At 36.6% G+C, this 20,693-nt stretch overlaps 1 protein-coding gene across 1 annotated transcript in view; it reads left to right on the forward strand.

Moving 5' to 3' along the window:
* RBM45 (RNA binding motif protein 45) overlaps positions 1-14,444 on the forward strand; it is a 27,726-nt gene extending 13,282 nt beyond the window's left edge. Inside the window, exons 4-10 of the mRNA XM_006866681.1 lie at positions 2,021-2,143; positions 2,969-3,148; positions 9,449-9,578; positions 9,754-9,838; positions 10,078-10,241; positions 10,473-10,673; positions 14,187-14,444. Coding sequence (XP_006866743.1) covers positions 2,021-2,143; positions 2,969-3,148; positions 9,449-9,578; positions 9,754-9,838; positions 10,078-10,241; positions 10,473-10,665 — 875 coding nt within the window. The 3' untranslated portion in view covers positions 10,666-10,673; positions 14,187-14,444. The remainder of the gene's footprint in view (positions 1-2,020; positions 2,144-2,968; positions 3,149-9,448; positions 9,579-9,753; positions 9,839-10,077; positions 10,242-10,472; positions 10,674-14,186) is intronic.
* Positions 14,445-20,693: the final 6,249 nt, after the last annotated feature.

A 20,693-nucleotide genomic window follows, 5' to 3' on the forward strand; every position in this document is an offset into this window, starting at 1 on the left:
TTTCTGCATCATTCAATAATTTGCCCAGAGAATCCTTCAATAATGAAAGCCGAGTGTTGAAGTTTTTTCTTCAGTTCCCCCAGTTTGAGAAATGCTAAGCATGTTCTTCCTTTTTGGTTTTCTGACTCCAGATCTTTGCATATTTTATTGCAATATTTGACTTTGTCTTCTCAAGCTGACCTTTGAAATTTTCTGTTCAGCTCTTGTACCTCCTCATTTCTTCCTTTTGCTTTAGCATCTCTACACTGGAGAGCATGTTTCAGTGTATCATCTGACATCCATTTTGATCTTTTCCTTCTTTCTTCTTAATGACTTTTTGCTTTCTTCATGTATGATGTTCTTGATGTCATCCCACAACTCTTCTAGTGTTGGCTATATTGTGTAGGTAAGACCTAATAGGAAAAAAAATACGTAAGAAACAATTTAAAAAACAATTGTAAAGCTCTTTCAAAGCAAAGAATATACCACAGCAATAAACCATTGTGGATCACTGACTTAGACTGTATGGATAACATTACCAGTAATGCATTCCAGAAGACAGTTGTGCTCATGAGGAGCCTGTGCATAGGGCACGAGACAATCTTTAGAACAGAATAGGGGATAGTGAATGTATTAAAATCAGGAACTGTGTGCGCCATGATTGTACATTTTCGCCATACTTATTTAGTCTGTATGCTGAACAAATAATGTGATAAATTTGATTATATGCATAAAAATCTGATATCAGGATTGGAGGAAGACATTAATATCTGCAATATGCAGATGACAGAATCTTGCTTGTTGGAAACAAAGAGGACTGAAAATACTTATTGGTGAAAATCAAAGACGACAGCTATCATTATGGATTGAACTTCAATGTAACGAAAACAAAATTCCTCACAACTGGACCAATATATAACATTGTGATAAACGGAGAAAAGATGGAATTATTAAAGACTTCATTTTACTTGGATTTACAATCAACACTCATGGAAACAGTAGTCAAGAAATCAAACGATATATTGCATGAGGCAAATGTGCTGCAAAAGACCCCGTTAAAGTGTTCAAGAGCAAAGATAGCAAGCAGCTTGAGGACTAAGATGTGCCTGCCCCAAACCCTGGTATTTTCAGTTGCCTCATTTGCATGTGAAAATTGAACAGTGAATCAGGAAGACTATAGAAGAATTGAAGCATTTGATGCATGGTGTTGGAGAAGAATATTAAAAGTACCATGGACCATCAGAAGAACAAACAAACATCCTTGGGAGAAGGATACAGCCAGAATGTTACTTAGAAGCCAGGATGGTGAGACTTCATCTCTCATACTGTAGAGAGATTATTACCAGGAGGGACCAGTCCCTGGAGAAGGACATCATGTTTGGTAAAGTGGAGGGTCAACGAAAAAGAGAAAGACTCCCAAGGAGATGGATTGACACAGTGGCAGCAACAGTGGGCTCAAATATAACAACAATTGTGAGGATGGTGTAGGACCTGGCATTGTTTCATTCTGGTGTGCATAGGGTCACTATAAATTGGAACCAACTTGATGGCACACAACCACTACTACCAAAGTTCTTCATTGGGCCCCTAATTAAAAACTGTGGATCCAAAGGCAAGGAGACTATTAAAGGACTATTGTAATTTATTGAAGAGAATCTAAATTTTAAAAAGGCAGGGATATTAAAGTGGAAGATAGTATATGCCAAGCATATTAAGTGAAGAAGCCCTACAGGATTTTGATGTTGAGGAACCTGGGAGCATGAATGATGGTGCCATGTGTACTAGGGAGAGGTTCGAAGGGATAGCATAGGGTTGCTGATCTCTATGTCTACATTGACCCATGATTTGGTATTATTGATATTTGCCATCTTTCAAAAGGCAAAGAACTGGGTCTGATGAAGATGGCCACTGTGTAAATGTTGTTTTGTACAATTACAATGGTCAGTCAAGCACTAACAATCAGATACATTTGCAGTTTTGTTAAATTTGGTATGAAACTTGAAACCCATGGATTCTGCTCCTCCTTTCCCTTCCCCACCAGGTTTTAAAGCAATCTTGGCTGAACCTAAAAATAAAGCATCTGAATCTTCTGAACAAGATCATTATAGTAGTATGAGGCAGGAGACGTTGGTTCATGAACCAAGAGTAAATATGTTTCCATTTGGTAAGTGAGCTAGCAGTTTTTAATACTGTAAATATTATATACACTCTGATTTGAGTTTTTAAAAATATTTCTTATCAGGTAGTAAATAAACATTTTTAATGTAGTTGTTTGTCTTATGATGTTGATCATGACTGTGAATGTCCATAATATTTTAACACTTATTTTCTTTTATTGTTTCTCTGTGTTTAATTATGTGTGAGATGGATTAAAAACTTAATAGAAAACTGGAATGAAAAGATATTGGAAATTGTCAGTGAACTTTTTGAAGCCCCCTTGTATTATATGAATAGTAAATTATATCAGTATTGCTTTTGGGGGTGAGCTTCTGTCCCTATGCCATTGACCTGAAAGCACAAAAGATAAACTCCCCTCAGTATGAGTTCTGAAATTTTGTTCCATGACTGCTCACTTATTTAAAGAAGGAAAAGGAGTGACAAAAGTAAGTTAGAAAACTAGGAAAAGAAGGAAATGAGTGATGAAAGTAGGGTCTGTGGATCTTAAAATATTTGGACAAACTTACTTTCAGCTGAGAAATTTGTCATATTTTTCAGTTTTGCATATTGAACTTATTCTTGTGAAGTTACACTCTGCGTTTCTACATGTGTGCCAGTGTGGAAGGAGATGGGGAAGTGGGAGAGCTGTTGCTCCCTTCTGATAGTACTGCTCAACAAGAACCTAGACAAAATGCAGTGTCATTGTTCAATGTGGCAGACTTAACAAAAGTTAACTCTACTTTCCACTGCCTAAAATATTAAATGAATTGTTGAATCTATAGAAATAAAGTGATTTCTCTCTCTCTCTTTCTCTTTTTTAATGTTATTGGAGAACAACAACCTGAATTTTCAAGTTTTGAAAAGAATGACAACAGAGGCCAGGAAGCTATCTCCAAACGCTTGTCGGTTGTATCAAGAGTTCCTTTCACTGAAGAACAGCTTTTCAGCATTTTTGATATAATACCAGGATTGGAATATTGTGAAGTTCAACGAGATCCTTATTCAAATTATGGTAAATTGATACCTTTATGTTTTTTAATTAAAATGTGTTTTAAAATGACTTTTCTCCATTGAAACGTTTTGGGTCAGATAAACTTTGTAAGAAGAGTTTTATGTTTCCTTTTCTTCCATCTTTCTCTCACGGTTGAACTGCTTATCTTGCAGTTAACAGCCCAACTCAAGGTAGTATTATTCAGTTATACAAAGGATGAAATACTGATATCTTCTACAACATGGATGAAACTTGACAATGGTTTACCAAGTGAAAGAAATCAAACACCTATTATATGATTAATTTATATGACATGTCCAGAATAGGCAAGTCAATAAAGACAGAAATCGATTAGTGGTTGCCAGAGGTTGTGGGGAAGGAGAAATAGTATGCAGTGCCAAAAATAGTGAGTAATGAATGTGCCAAAATTATCCACACATTACTAACATTACTCCTACTGCTAACCACAGATAGAGCAGTGTTAGGGTAGCTGCAAGCTATGCAGTTCTGAAAATTGCCTGGCAATGCACTTATAAAAGGCACACTTTGATGGGGTTTTTTTTTATCCACAAAGGTATGTGTCTCTTTGCTTTCAAGGTTCCCAGAAAAGCACTGTTGTAGCTTTCCCATTGTTTGTCCTAGTCTTTGCCTCCGGTTTTCCTATAACCTAAAATACACTGGGAATCCTGGTATGGTGCCGTAGGATTAGTAAGCACTGGACTGTTAACCACATGGTTGGCAGTTCAAACCCACCAGTTGCTTCTCGGAAACCCTATGCGGGCATCTGTGAGTCAGAACCAACTGGAAGGCACTTAACAAAAATAACAACAAAATATCTATACTACCAGTTAGAGTCTATTTGGGTTACAACACCATTTTAAAATACAGATATTCTGGATAGTGCCTTGAAATGTTCTTGATTGCTCAAGTTTTAGCATGGATTAATCAAATTGGTTTTTTTCCATAACACTGGTGTCAAAGCTTCATTGAGTAAATGAACAAAGGATACTTTTGACATTTAGGTAGGGAAGTTGGACTTGATTGGCAAGCTTACGTGGGGGGTACAAGTGTTGGACTAGCTAGATAGCTAGAGAATATCCTATTGGCATGGGAAACAAGAGCATGATCATCAGGAAGCAGGAAAGGAGAAAGTAAAGTAAAGGAGATTATTAAGTGAGTATGCAACTGTTCTTTTTTGCTTATTTTCAGCTTATTACAAATGTATTGCCTTCATCACTTTTTTCCTAGCAAACATTGTTGTTAATTCCAATCAAGTTGGTTCTAACTAATAGCAACCCATATAGGGTCTCTGACGCTTTATATCTTGATGGGAACAGAAAAACCTTAACTTTTGCCCGAAGAGTGACTGGTGGGCTCGAAATGCTGACGTGTGGTTCGCAGTCCCCTACTTATTCTTCAGAGCTGCTGCGCTCCTCCAGGAACCATTAGATAAAAGAAAAGCTCTGTAGGAAAGTAAGAGTTAAAAAGATGGAAGCCCCGTTGTCCTTGTACCATCTTACCTGCCTCATAGCCTCAATGAAAGATAGAAGATAATTTGCATTTGAACCAGCATCTCTAGCCTGTCCACATTAAGTTGTTGCTCTTGTTAGCTGCCATTGAGTCAGCTCTGACTTTAGTGACCCATGAACTACCCGGTTCTGCACTATCATCACCATCATTATTACACTTGCTGCAACCACTGTACCAGTCCATCTCATTGGGCTTTCCATGTTTTTGCTGATCCTCTACTTTACAAAGCATGATGTCTTTCTCCAGGCACCTGTCCCTCATGATGGTATGTCTGTAATATAGGAGACGAAGTCTGACCACCCTGACTTCTAAGGAGCATTCTGGCTGCCATTCTTCCAACACTGGTTTTCTGGCAGTCTGTAGTACTTTTTGTTGTCTTCTCTAACACCACAAGTCAAATGCCTCAGTTCTTCTCTGGTACTCCTTATTCATTGTCCAACTTGCACATACATATGTTGTTGTTAGGTGCCATCGATTTGGTACTGACTTATAGCAACCTTATACACAGTAGAACAAAACGCTGCCTGATCCTGGGCCAACCTCACTATTGTTGCCACGCTTGAGTCCACCAGTGCTGCCACTTTGCCAATCCATCTCATTGGGGGTCTTCCTCTTTTTCTCTGACCCTCCACCTTACCAAATATGATATCCTTCTCCAGCGACTGATCCCTCCTGACAACATGTCCAAAGTATGAGAGACGAAGTTTGGCCATCTTGGCTTCCAAGGAGCACTCTGGCTGCACTTCTTCCAAAATGGATATATTGGTTCTTTTGGCAGCCCATGGCACTTTCAATATTCTCCTCCAACACCATAACTCAAAAGCATCTTCTTCCACGGTCTTTCTTATTCATTATCCAGCTTTCACATACATATGAGGTTATTGAAAATACCATGGCTTAGGTCAGACGCACCTTAGTCCTCAAGCTGATTATCTTTGCTCTTCAACACTTTAAAAAGGTCTTGTGCAGCAGATTTGCCTAATACGTCCTTTGATTTCTTGACTGTTGCTTCCATGTGTGGCACTATGAGATAAAGCACTGGACTTCAAGGCTGGTTTGAACCACAAGTTCAGTGGTTCAAACTCACAAGCCACTCTTTGAAAACCCTCTGCAGGGCCAATAAGAGTCAGAACCAACTTGACAGCTCTTAACAACAACAACAACTTCCATAATGGTTGATAGTGGATCCAAGAAAACTTTAATCTTTTCTTCATTTATCATGATGTTATTATTGGTCAAGTTGTGAGGATTTTTGTTTTCTATACATTGAGGCGCCACCCATATCAAAGACTGTCATCTTTGATCTTCATATGTAAGTATTTTAAAGCCTCTTCACTATCAGCAAGCAAGGTTGTATTATCTGCATCGTAGGTTACTAATGAGTCTTCCTCCAATCCTGATGCCATATTCTTCTTCATATAACCCAGCTTCTCGAATTATTTGCTCAGCATACAGATTGAATAAGTATGGTGAAAGAATACAACCCTGGCACACATCTGTCCTGACTTTAAACCATTTGGTATCCTCATGTTCTGTTCGAAAGACTGCCTTTGATCTGTGTACGGGTTCCTTATGAGCACAATTAGTGTTCCGGAATACTCATTCTCCGTAATGTTGTCCATAGCTGTTATGATCTACACAATCGAAAGCCTTTGCATCATCAATAAAGCATAGGCAGTCATCTTTCTGGTAGTCATATCTCTGCTTTTAGCCAAGATATATCTGATCTTAGCAATGATATCCCTCAATTCATACAAAAATGATATCCCTCAATTCACGTCCTCATCTAAATCCTGCTTGAACATCTGGAAGTTCCCTGTCAATGTAATATTGCAGCCACTTTTTAATTATCTTTAGCAAAATTTTACTTTTATGTAATATTAATGGTATTGTCCAGTGATTTTTGCATTCTGTTGGGTCACCTCTCTTTGGAATGGCACAAATATGGATCTCTTCCAATCAGTTGGCCTGGTAGCTGTCTTCCGTATTTCTTGGCATGTACGAATGAGTGCCTCCAGTGCTGCATCAGGTTGTTGAAAGATTTCAATTTGTATTCCATCAATTCCCGGTGCCTCGTTCTTTGCCAGTGCCTCCCCTGCACCTTGGACTTCTTCCTTCAGTGTTATTGGCTCATTACATATGTTACATCTTGCAATGGTTTAATATCAACCAATTCTTTTTGGTACAATGACGGTATATTCCTTCCATCTTCTTTGGTTGCTGTCTTCATCATTCAATATTTTGCTCATAGACTCCTTCAGTATTTCAAGTTGAGAACTGAATTTTTTCTTCAGTTCTTTCAGCTTGAAAAATGCTGAGCGTATTCTTCCCTTTTGGTTTTCTAACTCCAGATCTTTGTACATTTCATAACACTACTGACTTTGTCTTCTCAAGCTGTACTTTGACATTTTCTGTTCAGCTCTTTTACCTCCTCATTTCTTTAATTTGCTTTAGCATCTCTATGCTAGAAAGCAAGTTTCAGTGTCTCTTCCTGTATGCATTTTGGTCTTTTGCTTATTTCTTGTCTTCTTAATGACCTTTTTCTTTCTTCCTGTGTAGTGTTTTTGATGTCATCCCACAACTCTTTTGGTCTTCAGTCATTAGTGTCTAATGCATCATCAAATCTATTCTTTAGATGATCTCTAAATTCAGGTAAATTTAGATAAATTTCTACCTTCATGAAATTTATCTCACAAAGTGTAAAGTGATAGAATTCTGAGAATCTTCCAGAGCAATGAAGAAACCAGAAGGTAAGGAAACTTAAAATTGATTAAGCTACCTGCTTACTTTTGGTTCTTTTATTCCTTGTTCAAATCCTGGATTTATAGCTTACCAGTTGTATAACTTTGACAATTCCCCAACTGTACCATGGCTCAGTTTCTTCTTTATGTAATGTAGACAAGAAAATCCACTTTATGGGTATGAAAATTAAATTAGATAATATATGTGTGAAAGACTAAGTTCAAGCTCACAAGCTGCTCCTCGGAAATCCTATACAGGGTTGCTATGGGTCAGAACCGACTCAATGGCACTTACCAACAACAACAACAGTGCCATTTTTAAAGCTTTTCTTCCCTCTGTATTTTCATTTGCTGAACTGTTTCCAGAATAAAGTTGATTGGCCACAATACTCTAGGGAATTCATTGTATGACCAACAGAAGGTGTGTATAAAAGCAGTGTGGCTTGATGCCATTTGAGGGAGAATTGTTTGGAAAGATTAGGTTCTGCTGTTTGTGCTGCTCAACTCTTCCTGTTTATAGAGTTCAACCTGTTGTATGGTGCATTTTATTTGTTTTATTTTCCACTTTTTTTCTCTTTGTTCTTTGTAAATCAATGTATTCTGCTACTTAAATTCTGGGCTTTCTAATTTCTCAAGTAGTACCATTTAGATCCAAGCCCTCTATAACTTAAATAACTACCAAGACAAAATTGTCCAGTTTTAAAGACTGCTTTATGTTTTCTTTAGATAGTATGGCATGGTAGGATAAGTACAGTGCCACACTATCTAAATAGTCATTCAGACCACAGTGTCTCCTCAGCAACTCTATACAGGGGCACTGTAAGTTGTAACCGACTTGAAGGCACTTGTAAAACAACTCCCCAAGTAGACCGGGTGTTATACTAACAACAAAAACAAAACCCACTGCCATTGAGTTGACTCCAATTCAAAGTACCCCTATATAGGGTTTCCAAAGCAGAAAGCCTCATTTTTCTCCCTCAGAGCAGCTGGTGGGTTTGGACTACCAGCCTTGCAGTTAGTACCCCAGTGCTTATCCTACAGCACCACCAGGGCTAACACAGGGTGGTAAACACATGCTGTTGCTTATTTCTATATTATTATACTTGGTGATTTGGCCAGGTGGTACAATAAAATGCATTTGTCTTGTCTTTTTTCCAAAATCACTGAAACAGCAGTGTATAATGACAATTGATGGATAGCTATTTGAATTTTAAAATGATGAGATTTGAAGTCTCTCATTTCTCTCCAGCACCACTTCAAAGATCCCAGAGTGGTAGGGAATTACACTGTGACCAGATGACGGACAAACCCTTTGGGAAAATACAGACTATTGACTAAGACAGTTTTTTCTATCTGAAATGCCCAAAACCTCAACTCTTAATGTATCTTTCAAGGTCCAATTTAAATGTCATCTCTGATTTCCAAGTCAGACGTGCTCTTTGGGTTTGTAACACTTTGTGCTTTACCACGCCTTTAACTACATTTATTTTTAACTTAGGATCCTGCACATGCCTTATCTCCCCTTTTGGATCATAAACTCTTTCAAGTCTGGAGTTGTTGTTGTTGTTAAGTTTCATTGAGTTGGTTCCAACTCTTAGTGACCCTGTATAGGGTTTCCAAGGAGCAGATGGTAAGTTTGAACTCCCAACCTTGCAGTTCAAACTGACCTTTCATTTCAGTGAGTATCCTACAGTGCCACATCAGGACTCCATCTCTGGAATTGTTGTTGTTAAGTGCCATCGAATCAGTTCTAACCCATAGAGACCCTGTATAGAGTTTCTAGGAGCAACTGGTAAGGTTGAACCTCTGACCTTGCCGTTCAAACTGACCCTGCAATGCAGCACGTTAACCCACAGTGCCACATCAGGATTCCAAGCCTAGACTAGAGCTTCAGAATTTTCCTCATCCCGGCATGTTATAGTTCTATTTGATAGCTGAGGTTACTGCTTACAGGTGATATTAGGATATTTCCATATTGTTTCATTTTTGAGACACTTTGCTACACAGCATTAGATTTTTTAATTTTTCTATGTTTTCTACTTTACTGTAGGTCATGGAGTGGTTCAGTATTTTAATGTAGCATCAGCTATTTATGCAAAATACAAGTTACATGGATTTCAGTACCCTCCTGGAAATCGAATAGGTGTTTCCTTCATTGACGATGGGAGTAATGCAACAGAGTAAGTACTTTTCCAGGAGTTGTTTAAAGCCACGCTTTGAATATACATGATTATGACTTGAAGAATAAATATAGAAAACATTTGACCTCTCAGGTAAGGAAGGCACACAAAATGAATTACTATCAAGCAACTGAATAGTTCTAGTTTTTTGAAAATTATTAGTCATTATCTCTAGTCTCCTTAGAAAAATGGCAACGCAGATGGTAGCAGCACAGCTGGCCTCCATGGTGTGGAATAATCCAAGTCAGCAGCAGTTTCTGGTAAGCAGCTAAGAATTGTATTTTCACAATTCTCCAGTAGTGTTAAAGAACAGTCTTTGTTAATTATCTGTGTAAGAAAATTGCCAACACTATCATGAAAGACCACATCCTAGCATGATGCAGTTGCATAGCTATATAGCTGTCATCTGTAGGTAATTGCCATGTGTTTTAATTGCTCGACTAAGAATCCCTAACATGCACTTTTTCTCTTTCTCATTGTATACCTAACTTTGCAGCAGCAATTTGGTGGAAATTCTGGAGCACAGTTGCCTCAAATCCAAACAGATGTTGTTCTTCCATCATGCAAAAAAAAAGCCCCTCCTGAAACTCCTGTGAAAGAAAGACTTTTTATTGTGTTCAATCCTCACCCTTTGCCTTTAGACGTATTAGAGGATATATTCTGGTACGATTTTAATTCCACAGATTTATGCTTTGAAATATCATTGGTTTAACACAGTAATTTAAATAATGATGGTTTGATTTGGGAAAGAAACTTGAGTGGGAATAGAGAAAAATTGAGAAGATATTTTAAATTGACATGAATTGGTAGTTGGGTGTGGGAATAAGTCTTAGATTTATTCAGCGGTGTTTATCCATTTCGGTTGACTTTTTTCACTTTTTCACTTTGTTTCAGTCGTTTTGGCAATTTGATTGAAGTTTATCTTGTGTCAGGAAAAAATGTGGGGTATGCCAAGTATGCAGATAGAATAAGTGCCAATGATGCCATTACAGCTTTACATGGGAAGATCCTGAATGGGGTCAGGCTTAAAGTTATGCTGGCAGATTCCCCACGAGAAGAATCTAACAAACGGCAAAGAACTTACTGATTCGTGAGGTAAGTTCTTTTCCTGAATAAAAGAACATGGGCTAAACAGTTTATGTAGCTATATATATGAGCACTTAATTATGAACTTTCTCTTGAGGAATGTAAATAGTCCTTTGAAAGTACTTTGGCTTAAAACTTTGCTGACAAAGCTGTAGCACAGACTAACTTTTTTTTTTAAGTTTTTATTGTGAATGTTGTGATAGTTTACATGGGAAAACATTAACTTTACATTCATCCTGTCGTATTTCATTTCATTGCAATGATTACAGTTCCCTCCATGCATCATCAAACAACCAAAGGGTACTCGCTGCAAGCCTCCCAACACCACCCCCACCACCCCACCCCTGCCTTCAGCACACAGCCCCTCTCCCTCCCTGAGTCCAGAGTCCCCAGCCACTCCATCTCTCCATGTCATCATCTCTGCCTCCATCTCTGGCAGCATGGACTAACTTAACTTTAAAAAATATTTTTGACATTTACTGAATAAATGTTTTTGCCCTTCTGTAAAATCAAATCAGATTTCAATTAGAAAATGAAATTAAATTGCTTTTTTTGTCTGAGACAGTCTTAGATATTAAGAGTGGAACTTTTTGATGTGTTCTTGGATAAGCTTTAACATGAAGATATTTCTAAAGATTTTTAACTTGCAGAATTTTTGCCTTGAGTTATGAATTTAGGTAATTTGTAACAGTCGTTTCAAAGAACATTTTGACTTCTCACTAATAAACTGTCTAACAGGTAATATCAAATAATATATCTCTTTCAGACTTTTTGAACCTAAATGTTGGTAATTCTCTGGACTTAGGTTTGTGAGTTTGTGCATTAAATCTAGACATTCTGAAAGTACCCTTATGAGCATATATACATACGTACATTCATAGATTTTTTTTTAAAAAAAAACCTGACAATTTCTGCTAGCTATATGAATTTCTTGTATTGCTTTTCAAAACTCAAAACTTAAATTACCTTTTTTGTGGCAGTCAGTTTATATTTATGTGGTTTGGGGAAACGTTCTTTGAAGTTAGAAATGTGTGTTTCTTTCTACATTTTATTTTCTAAATGAATTCTGAGTTTCAGTGGAAGTTGAACATTTTCCTGCTTTTCCTGCATATACCTTCCCAAGTCCACTACAGGCAAGCAATTTAGTTTAGTCGGAAGTGAGTGCCTTTCTTCACTCCAGATTTAATTTCTGATCATTTTTGTGAGCTAACATCATCAGAATAAGACTCAGACTTAAACTTCTGATGACCTTTCCTCTAATAAAGCAAATCAAGTGATAGTGATTATCCCTCCATCAGATAAGTCAATTGTCATTGAGAAGTGCTCCTTGGATCCGTTATAAAGAATTATAAGTTAGAAATGTTTTATTTAATGAAAAAATCACTTCCATTATGTCATACATTGTAATTTAATCCTAGAGATATTAGATTATCATTGAAAACGAATTCACAAATCATTCTTTCAACAAAGCAGTGTTTTGGTGTTCATATACAAAGTGTTAAAAACATAATTCTTCTTAGATAAATTATATTCCGGAAAACATACAAGAATGTTTATTCCTGTCTGAATTTTTCAGTTTATAGGTAAAATTTAATTCTTGCTTTTACTCAAAAAGTCTGTCCTTAAAAACCACAATGATATACTGACCTTTTAAAGAGTGGAAAAATATATTAATTACTCTGATTGATCTTTTGTTAATGATTATTTGCCCAGTAAAAAGAATATTCAATTTAAGATCAGAAATATGGATTGAGATTCCACCTCTCACCCTGACTTATTTGGATTGGTCTCTTCACCTTTCTGAGATCCAGTTTTTTCAGAGTTATTGAATGAAAATGTGTCAACAAAATTCCTAATAAAATGAAACATGCTTTACAAGGTTCAGATTAAAACTTATGTTAGTAGTGTCAGTGAAAACTTTGAGATACCATCTCACCCAAAATAAAGTAGTCTAAGATCGAGTGCTGGTGTGGTGCTGTAGGATAAGCACAGGGCTGCTAACCACAAACAAGGTCAGCAGTTTATAACTACTAGCCACTCCTTAGAAATCCTATACAAGGTCACTATGAGTCAGAACCAACTGGATAACACTTAACAAGTGACCAGAAACTCAAAAGTTTAATGGTATAAAAAGGAGCTCACTGTGATGTGTGTGTGCCCCATCCGCACACCACATTGTGGTATCGTGGTTAAGCGTGCTGACTGAAATGTTGGCAGTTTGAATCTTCCACCTCACTTGATCCTATAAGATTGTTGTAGTCACTAAGTGCCATAGATTCTGTTCCAACTCATAGCGACCCTGTATAGCATTTCTGAGGAGTGGCTGGCAAGTTTGAACCACAGACTTTGCAGTTCCAACCAACCTTGAGGTTGAGTGCTTATCCTATGGTACCACTTGGAGGCAATTTTGCTCTGTCCTGTAAGACTCTGAGTCAGAATCAAGTTAATGACATGCAACAGCAACACTGGTACAAGACTACCTCAGAGCCAGCTGGTGCAATGAGAACTGAAGTTTTTAATACCTCTTAAAAGTGATGGGCATCTATCAATTCATTGCATTAGAGAAGTTACATATTCATTCATCAGCATGACTAGTCATAAACAACATGCATCTGTAAATGTTTCATTATTGAACTGTTGTACATACTCAGGTCAAGGATAGGAGCAAGTCAGATTCGTTTAGAATGGTGATTTGGGTGTTCTATAATCAGCAAGGGGTCCTGGTGTGGTGCTGTAGGATTAGTACTGCACTGCCGGCCACAAGGTCAGAAATTCAAACCCACCAGCTGCTCCTCAGAAACCCTATATGAGGTCATTGTGAGTCAGAACCAAGTTGAGGGCACTTAACAGCACCAGCAATTATTAGCAATACTGCATTTGAATGTTTTCTGACTGCAGCATAAATTTATTTTTGCTGCAGAACTTCTGTTTACCAAGGACTCTATAAGATTCTTCTCCTTTGTTGGTACATTAAATAATTCTATTGGAGTTCCACAAAATAGTATCAAACCATTTTCCAAATTTTACATGATTTTGACAGTTGCAGTTTTTAGAGGAACGCTGTTTTGTTTGCTTTTTCTAATTTCAAGAGTACCAAGATGCAGCTCAGTTAAGTTTGTTCCTTTTGTCACTGAAGAATTAAAGACCCACCTAAGAACTAGGGAAAGAAACTGGTCTAAGAAGATAACTTTAAAAAGTAGTAAAGTTCACTTTTAAGGAAATGGGCCTGATGTTCAAAATACATTTCTCTTTCAATCTTAGGAAAGTAAAAATTGTAGTATTTCAGCACATTCTGATTTTGTAATAATTCACAGTGTTTTCCCTCCAGAAATTCAGTACCTGCTTGCATCATTTCTAAGTAAGTTTGGTTTTGCTCATTCGGGAGCATTTATGATTAAGTAAGCAGATAACATGAGTTATATTAAAATAAAAGAATAATTAGGAAATGTTAGGAATACGATATACAACAGCTATTTCCTTTCAGGTGATGATTTTCATACTTGTGTTGTGTTCTTTCTGCAGAACAGAGACTAAGTAATGACATAGTCCTCAGCTGACTGACTGAAAATGTGACTGGACGCTCTCCCTGTGGACAGTTGACAGCTTTTTTTTTCATATAACCTGATAGTCTGTGCACAACTTGTTTTGTTGGAAACAGGGATTGCTGACATGTATTTTTTAAATCCTCACATTAATGCTAAAGCTAATATAGTAGTGGTTGTTTCTTAGAACAATATGTTGTTATGTATAGCAGAAATAAAGTCTTCTTTGCTTACCTAAGTCATGCCTTATTTATGTGAAAGATCAAAATGAAAATATTTAATAGACAGTGTTTAGAATTTGACTAAATGACATATTTTATTGGTTTTGAGATGCACATTCTTTCATCTCTCAATGCCTCTAAAACTGGAAGCATCTTTATCAGTTGTGTGTTATAGTGTAATTGACAGTCTTTGTTTCCATTCTTAGTGGAATATAAAATAAAGGTAATTCTTTCAGTTACATCTTAGATTCAATAAAATATGATTGCTACTAGTCTACACATGCAGATTCATTACTTACACTTACTCTAAGAACAAGAGCCAAAAGACATAGCATGAAGTGTACTTTTATACTATATTTTTATGGTCATATAGAAATCTGTTGATAATTTTCTAAGAACTTTAAGATTGTGCAGCAATTATGCCAAAAGTGATGATATTTAAAAGTTATGGTTGATGATAAGCTTAAATAAATGGTAGTGACTTTGGGGGTAGACATTTCCCCCTTATAAATGAAGAAATATACAAGCTACTCCAAGAAATGACATATAAACCACTTTCAAGACATACTATGATGGGAGGTATAATCATTTCAAGATAAAAGATAAAAATTTCATTAGGAACCTATTCTGCTTATATTTTGAAAGCCTAAGAAAAATTTTATGAACTCTTGAGGTTAACAATATATATCAAAAATGGCACATGTAAATCAAACACTTGATACCCTAAAACAAGATATCATTTATGGTATACAATTGTTAAAGCATCACTTAATTTATCTCATTATGCCTGTCATATTCTGAGTTAAACTAAAAGTAGTGAAAGATTAAACTTCCAGAACATAATAGACTATTTCATGCTTGGACATCTCACCACTGAAAATTTTAAATCCGTTTTTTTGAATGAGTAATTTTATTAAATTTTAATAAGAAAATTACCACTCATGTCTTCCCAGCTAAGACTTACCTGAGCAATGATTGAACCAAGTGCCTTTCTGTGGGCCAGAGGACATATTTTAAAATGAAAGCCAAGTCTTTAAAAATCAAAAACCTAAATCAGGAGAAATGAGAATTAGCAACAGATAGATTTACTCAATCCAAGTTTAGTTGCACACAGTTCAGTTTTCACAGATTGGAATTTAATTGGCCCTAAAAAGTTATCCAATCCTTAAATTTTCAGTTGGCCATATAGAAGTTGTATTTCACATGTACCTGTCCTATAATCTGTCCATTATGAATGGTCTGGTGAGATTAAATAATGCCAGTTTCTCAGCATGTCTAGCATTTTAGGTTGGTTAAACAGATACGATTTCACTAAGGTTCCTCATACAGGTTTACATTCTCGAGTCTGTCATATAAATTCTAAAGAGCTTTTTAGATTACCTCTCTACCTACAAAACACTGATTTTTCAGCACAGTCTCATGTTTTATGTTCTGTCTCCCAGTTCCAATCTCAATGAGCAGTGCTTCACTATATTTAATTTTAATGTCAACCATTTAACCCTAGATGCTTTCCTGTCTCATGAATTGATCCCTAAAACTATTTAAAAGTTAGAATGTCATTTTTTTCTTAAAATGAAGAAATGTGAGAACCCAAGGAAAAAACATCTAGCAAATTAGCACTTATGTCTTCACCTAAATATTTACTTTTCAAATAGTTTGAGTATAAGAATGTAATATGGATATTTAGATACTCTACATATATCAGTTATTAAAACTGCTGTGGCCCTGTAGGATAAGCACTGGGCTGCAAGGTAGTTTGAACTGCAAGGTCAGCGATTCAAACTCACCAGCTACGCCTCGGAAACACTATATAGGGTCACTATGAGTCGGGACTGACTTGATGACAAGTAACAACAATTTGTTTTGGGGGGTTAATGTGCCAGACTGCAAAGCTATATGAACAGCAAGGTTGACGGTTCAAGATCACCAGCTGCCCCTTAGAAACACCCTACACAGGGTCGCTATGGGTCAGAACTGACTTGATGGTACTTCACAACAACAACAACAGTCTTAGTTAGCCAGGTCTCTTGACCAAGGAATTTCTCAGAGCCATTTGTATGTTAATAGTTTTCAAGGAACACTTCTAAGGACACTGGTATTATAAAGAATATCTTTTAGGTAAAATTCTTCTGAGCCCTAATGTGGCCCTGTAAGATAAACACTGGATTGCTTACCACAAGGTTGGCAGTTAAACCCACCAACCAATCTTGGAAACCCTATACAGGGCCACTGCGTCAGAACTGACTTGACAGACTGCAAAAAACAATATTCTTCTAGAATTCGTATTTCAGTCATATGGTGTGATATATTTTATTTGCAAAATTATTTGTTATACTTTCTTATCCTACATTAGGATAATGAATAATATTAATGAAATGATTACTTTAAAATTTTCAGTTTTTCTGAACTGTGTTCTGTTTTAGACGAGCTCATGCTCAGAAATAATGAAAAGTAGAAGTCAGGGATTTTACCACTAGGTGGCGATAAACCTTGACACTCTAGAAACAGTGTATTTATCAATAAGCTTCTATGGTGGTTTTGATACGGCAGCCAGTAAAGTTCATTTTGCAGTAAACTAGCCTAAATAGATTTTATATGTAGAGCTTTACAGTGGGCTGTGTAAAAGTAAGGCAAGCACCTGCTTTTCCTTTAATTCAGTGTCAGAAGACATTAAAATTGCCTTGTTGTTAAGTGCGGTTGAGTCAGTTCCAACTAACAGTAACCTTGTATACAACTCAAGCAGTCTCACAAATAGCAAAATAACAGGCCAGCTTTTTCATGTTAACAATGTATTTTGATGTTTTTAAATGGTCAGGATTACTTATTTTATCAGCCATTGAAAGCTGCTACCTAATTTTATTTTTTTATTTACATTTATTTCAAAGTAAATTATATTAACAAATGTATTCATCATTAAGATTATCATATTCTCTTAGAATATCAAGCATGAAAGAGATGTGATTATCAACAATGTCTAAAATGCTGAGATAGATTAATAAAAAGAATATAGAAATATATCTGTGTGTATGAGTGTTCTTGCAAAAACCTAAAGTGAATTCTCATACAATGAATGTTTGTTTTGGGGGGTTTTGTTTCTTGGTATACCCAGAAATCAGTGTAAGGTGCATTTGAGCTTGCAGTCACTAACTGTAATAAATACATGAAACTAAAAATCAGTGAGGGAAAGAACAAATGAAATATTTATCATTTTTCAACCAGAGGTGTAGCCACATATAGGTTTTGTATCTTCCACACATAGATGATAAATAGTGTAACAAACCATAGCAACTATTTTTACATATGATTTCAATAAAAAGAAAACCACAAGGGTCAATTTTATTAGATAAGTTCCATTTTAATAACTGAATGCTAATAAATGGATTGCATTATTTCCTTTTCTAGAAACAGTATCTCAAGAATACATGGATCCTGGAAACAAAAGGTATGATATTACTAGGAGATCAGACAGAAATATTTCATTACAATGTGAAGTTGCAGTTTATTCATTACAATGGCCACACTTTGGCTTCATAAAAAATAGAATTTGTCCTCAGGAGAAAATGCAGTTCACACTATATTTTGATAAAGTTCTCAGATCTTGTGAAAATTCAGTTGAGTAGTCATTACATGAAAAGGAAGCTCTGTAAAGGAACTTTGATTGTTATACAACTAGTTTAAGTGTTTCCCTGCTAACCAGACTTTGGTGATCGTCTGTCACCTTGAGGTACCTCAGAAGAAAGGCCTGGCAAATCTACTTGTGAAAAATCAGCAATGGAAAATTGGTGACTTGGTAATGGCTTTGGTATGTATTTTTACAGCAATTTGGGAAGGGGGATAAAAACAAAAACCTATGGCATATAATTCTACTCTGACACTATGGAATTGCCATGAGTTGGAATCTACTTGATGGCTATGACTAATACATGAATTATAGCCAGTATCTCGGTGACAAGGCTCATGTGAGATAGCTCCCTGCATATTGACAGACTACAAAATTTTGCATCAGCAGAGATTGCCTATCTGACCAAGTTGTTGTTGTTGTTAAGTGCCATTGAGTTGGTGCTGACTCATAGAGACCCTATATTGGGTTCCCGAGGCTGTAAAGCTTTGCAGGAGTAGAAAGCCTCCTCTTTCTCCCATGTATCTGACCATACTGCTGCAAAAATGGTGGAAGAAGACAGTGTAAGACTATTATAAGGAAAATTATTTGTATTTGAGATACAAAAATCAAGAGTTGTGTGAGTTGTTTTCCATTGTTCATTCCATGGGAGTGAATATTGAGTACAGTAGGGTCACCAGGTTCATTCCATGGGAGTGAATATTGAGTACAGTAAGGTCACCAAAGTGCTTACTCACAGATAATTCTATGAATCTAAACTCTTTGAATTATCTTCCTTCTTTATCCATTTCTAATTTTGTAGGTAACTAATGCTGCAATTAACTGTTTTTGCTGCTCATATATTAATATTTGCCAGTATGATTCATGCACATTCCAGCACTCGTTAGCACAGAGTTCTTTGAGGGCTTTCTGTTTGTATTGTCTTTTGAGTTTTAATGCTAAAAGAAGAGAATTGACATCAACAACTTTGAAGTTATCTGAAGTCCTGGTGTGGCACTATATAGAATAAGCGCTAGATTGCAAGGTCAGTTTGAACCACAAGGTTGGCAGTTCAAATGTACCAGCTGCTCCTCAGAAGTACTATGAGTCAGATTTCTGAGGAGCAGCTATAAGTCAGAACCTACTCGGAAGCACTTAACAACAACAACAATAACAACAAAAAATAAGAAGATTCCCCTCCCCAAAAGCCATGGATTGACCCTGTGGCTACAGCAATGGGCTCAAATGTAACAATTGTGAAGATGGCTCAAAACTGGGCAGTGTTCATTCTGGGTCACTGACTTGATGCCACCGAACAAACATTCAGCTACTAACTGAGAAATTGGAAATTCAAACCCACCAGCTACTCCACAGGAGAACTATGAGGCAGTGTGTTCCTATAAAGATTAAACCTGCTTCTATTGATTCAACTTCAACATATGGTGACTCTATAGGACAGGGTAGAACTGCCCTATAAGGTTCCCAAGGCTGTAAATCTTTTCAAAAACAGACTGCCACATTTTTCCTCCCAAGGAGTGACTGGTAGGTTCAAACCACCACCTTTCAGTTAACAACTGAGTGCTTAAACACTGCATCACCAGGCCTCCTGTAAAGATGACAGCTTTGGAAACTCTGACTTACAATGTTGCTATGAGTCCGAATTGAGTCAGTGGCAATGTGTTCTGTGGTCTGTACCAGGAGGTCTGCCTGTTGTGTTAGGTTCTTGATGCTATGAAATTGTTGAGGGGTTTTCCTGCATACTTGCATCATTACTCCAGATTCCTGGTTTAGTGCTATAGTATAAGCATTGGACTGTGAACCACAAGGTCAGGGGTTCAAACTCACCCGCCACCCCTCAACTACCCTATACAGGGTTCTATGAGTCAGAATCAACTCAACGGTACTTAACAACTGCATTGGCACAAAAGACTTTTCTCCTTTCACATTTGTACTTTCATAATTTAAGAAATAGAAATGCCAATGTAATGTTTTGGGAAGAAGGAGTTAACAATTTTTTTTACTAATAGGACTGGCTTTAACATAATAGAAATGTCAGGATTGGACAATAGTGATTGAAAAAAAAAAAAAAAAAAAGAACAGGAAAGATGGTTTCTGTCTTGGCTTGATCTTCAGAAACTCCTTATCTCCAGAAATTCCTAATAGGACTCATTTCTTACAACTTATCTCCAGAAATTCCTAATAGGACTCATTTCTTACAACTTTACTCTGAATAAGAGAATCTTAGGGAATCTGGAGTCTATATCAGGTACTGTGATGTCCCATCTGCCACCCACCTCAGTCGCGTTTCAAGGCAGAAATGAAGTACTTCATAAAAAAGTACTTTTTTGGAAGTGGATCCCTTTACATCAGTAATATACCTACAATGTCATGCTTCCTCTAGTAGTTTTCAGTCATTTGTGACTGTGGAACAGACCATCAATTGCTCATATGCAAATTCAAACCAAAGCTGAAGAAAATGATAAGACCACAAAAACCAAAACATGACCTTGAATATATCCCACCTGAATTTAGAGATCATCTCAAGAACAGATTTGATACATTAAACACTAAAGACCAAAGACCAGAAGAGTTATGGGGTGACATCAAGAACATTATACATGAAGAAAGCAAAAAGTCATTAAGAGACAAGAAAGAAGGAAAAGATCTA

Source organism: Chrysochloris asiatica, unplaced genomic scaffold, assembly GCF_000296735.1.
Source record: "Chrysochloris asiatica unplaced genomic scaffold, ChrAsi1.0 scaffold00094, whole genome shotgun sequence".
NCBI lineage: Eukaryota > Metazoa > Chordata > Mammalia > Afrosoricida > Chrysochloridae > Chrysochloris > Chrysochloris asiatica.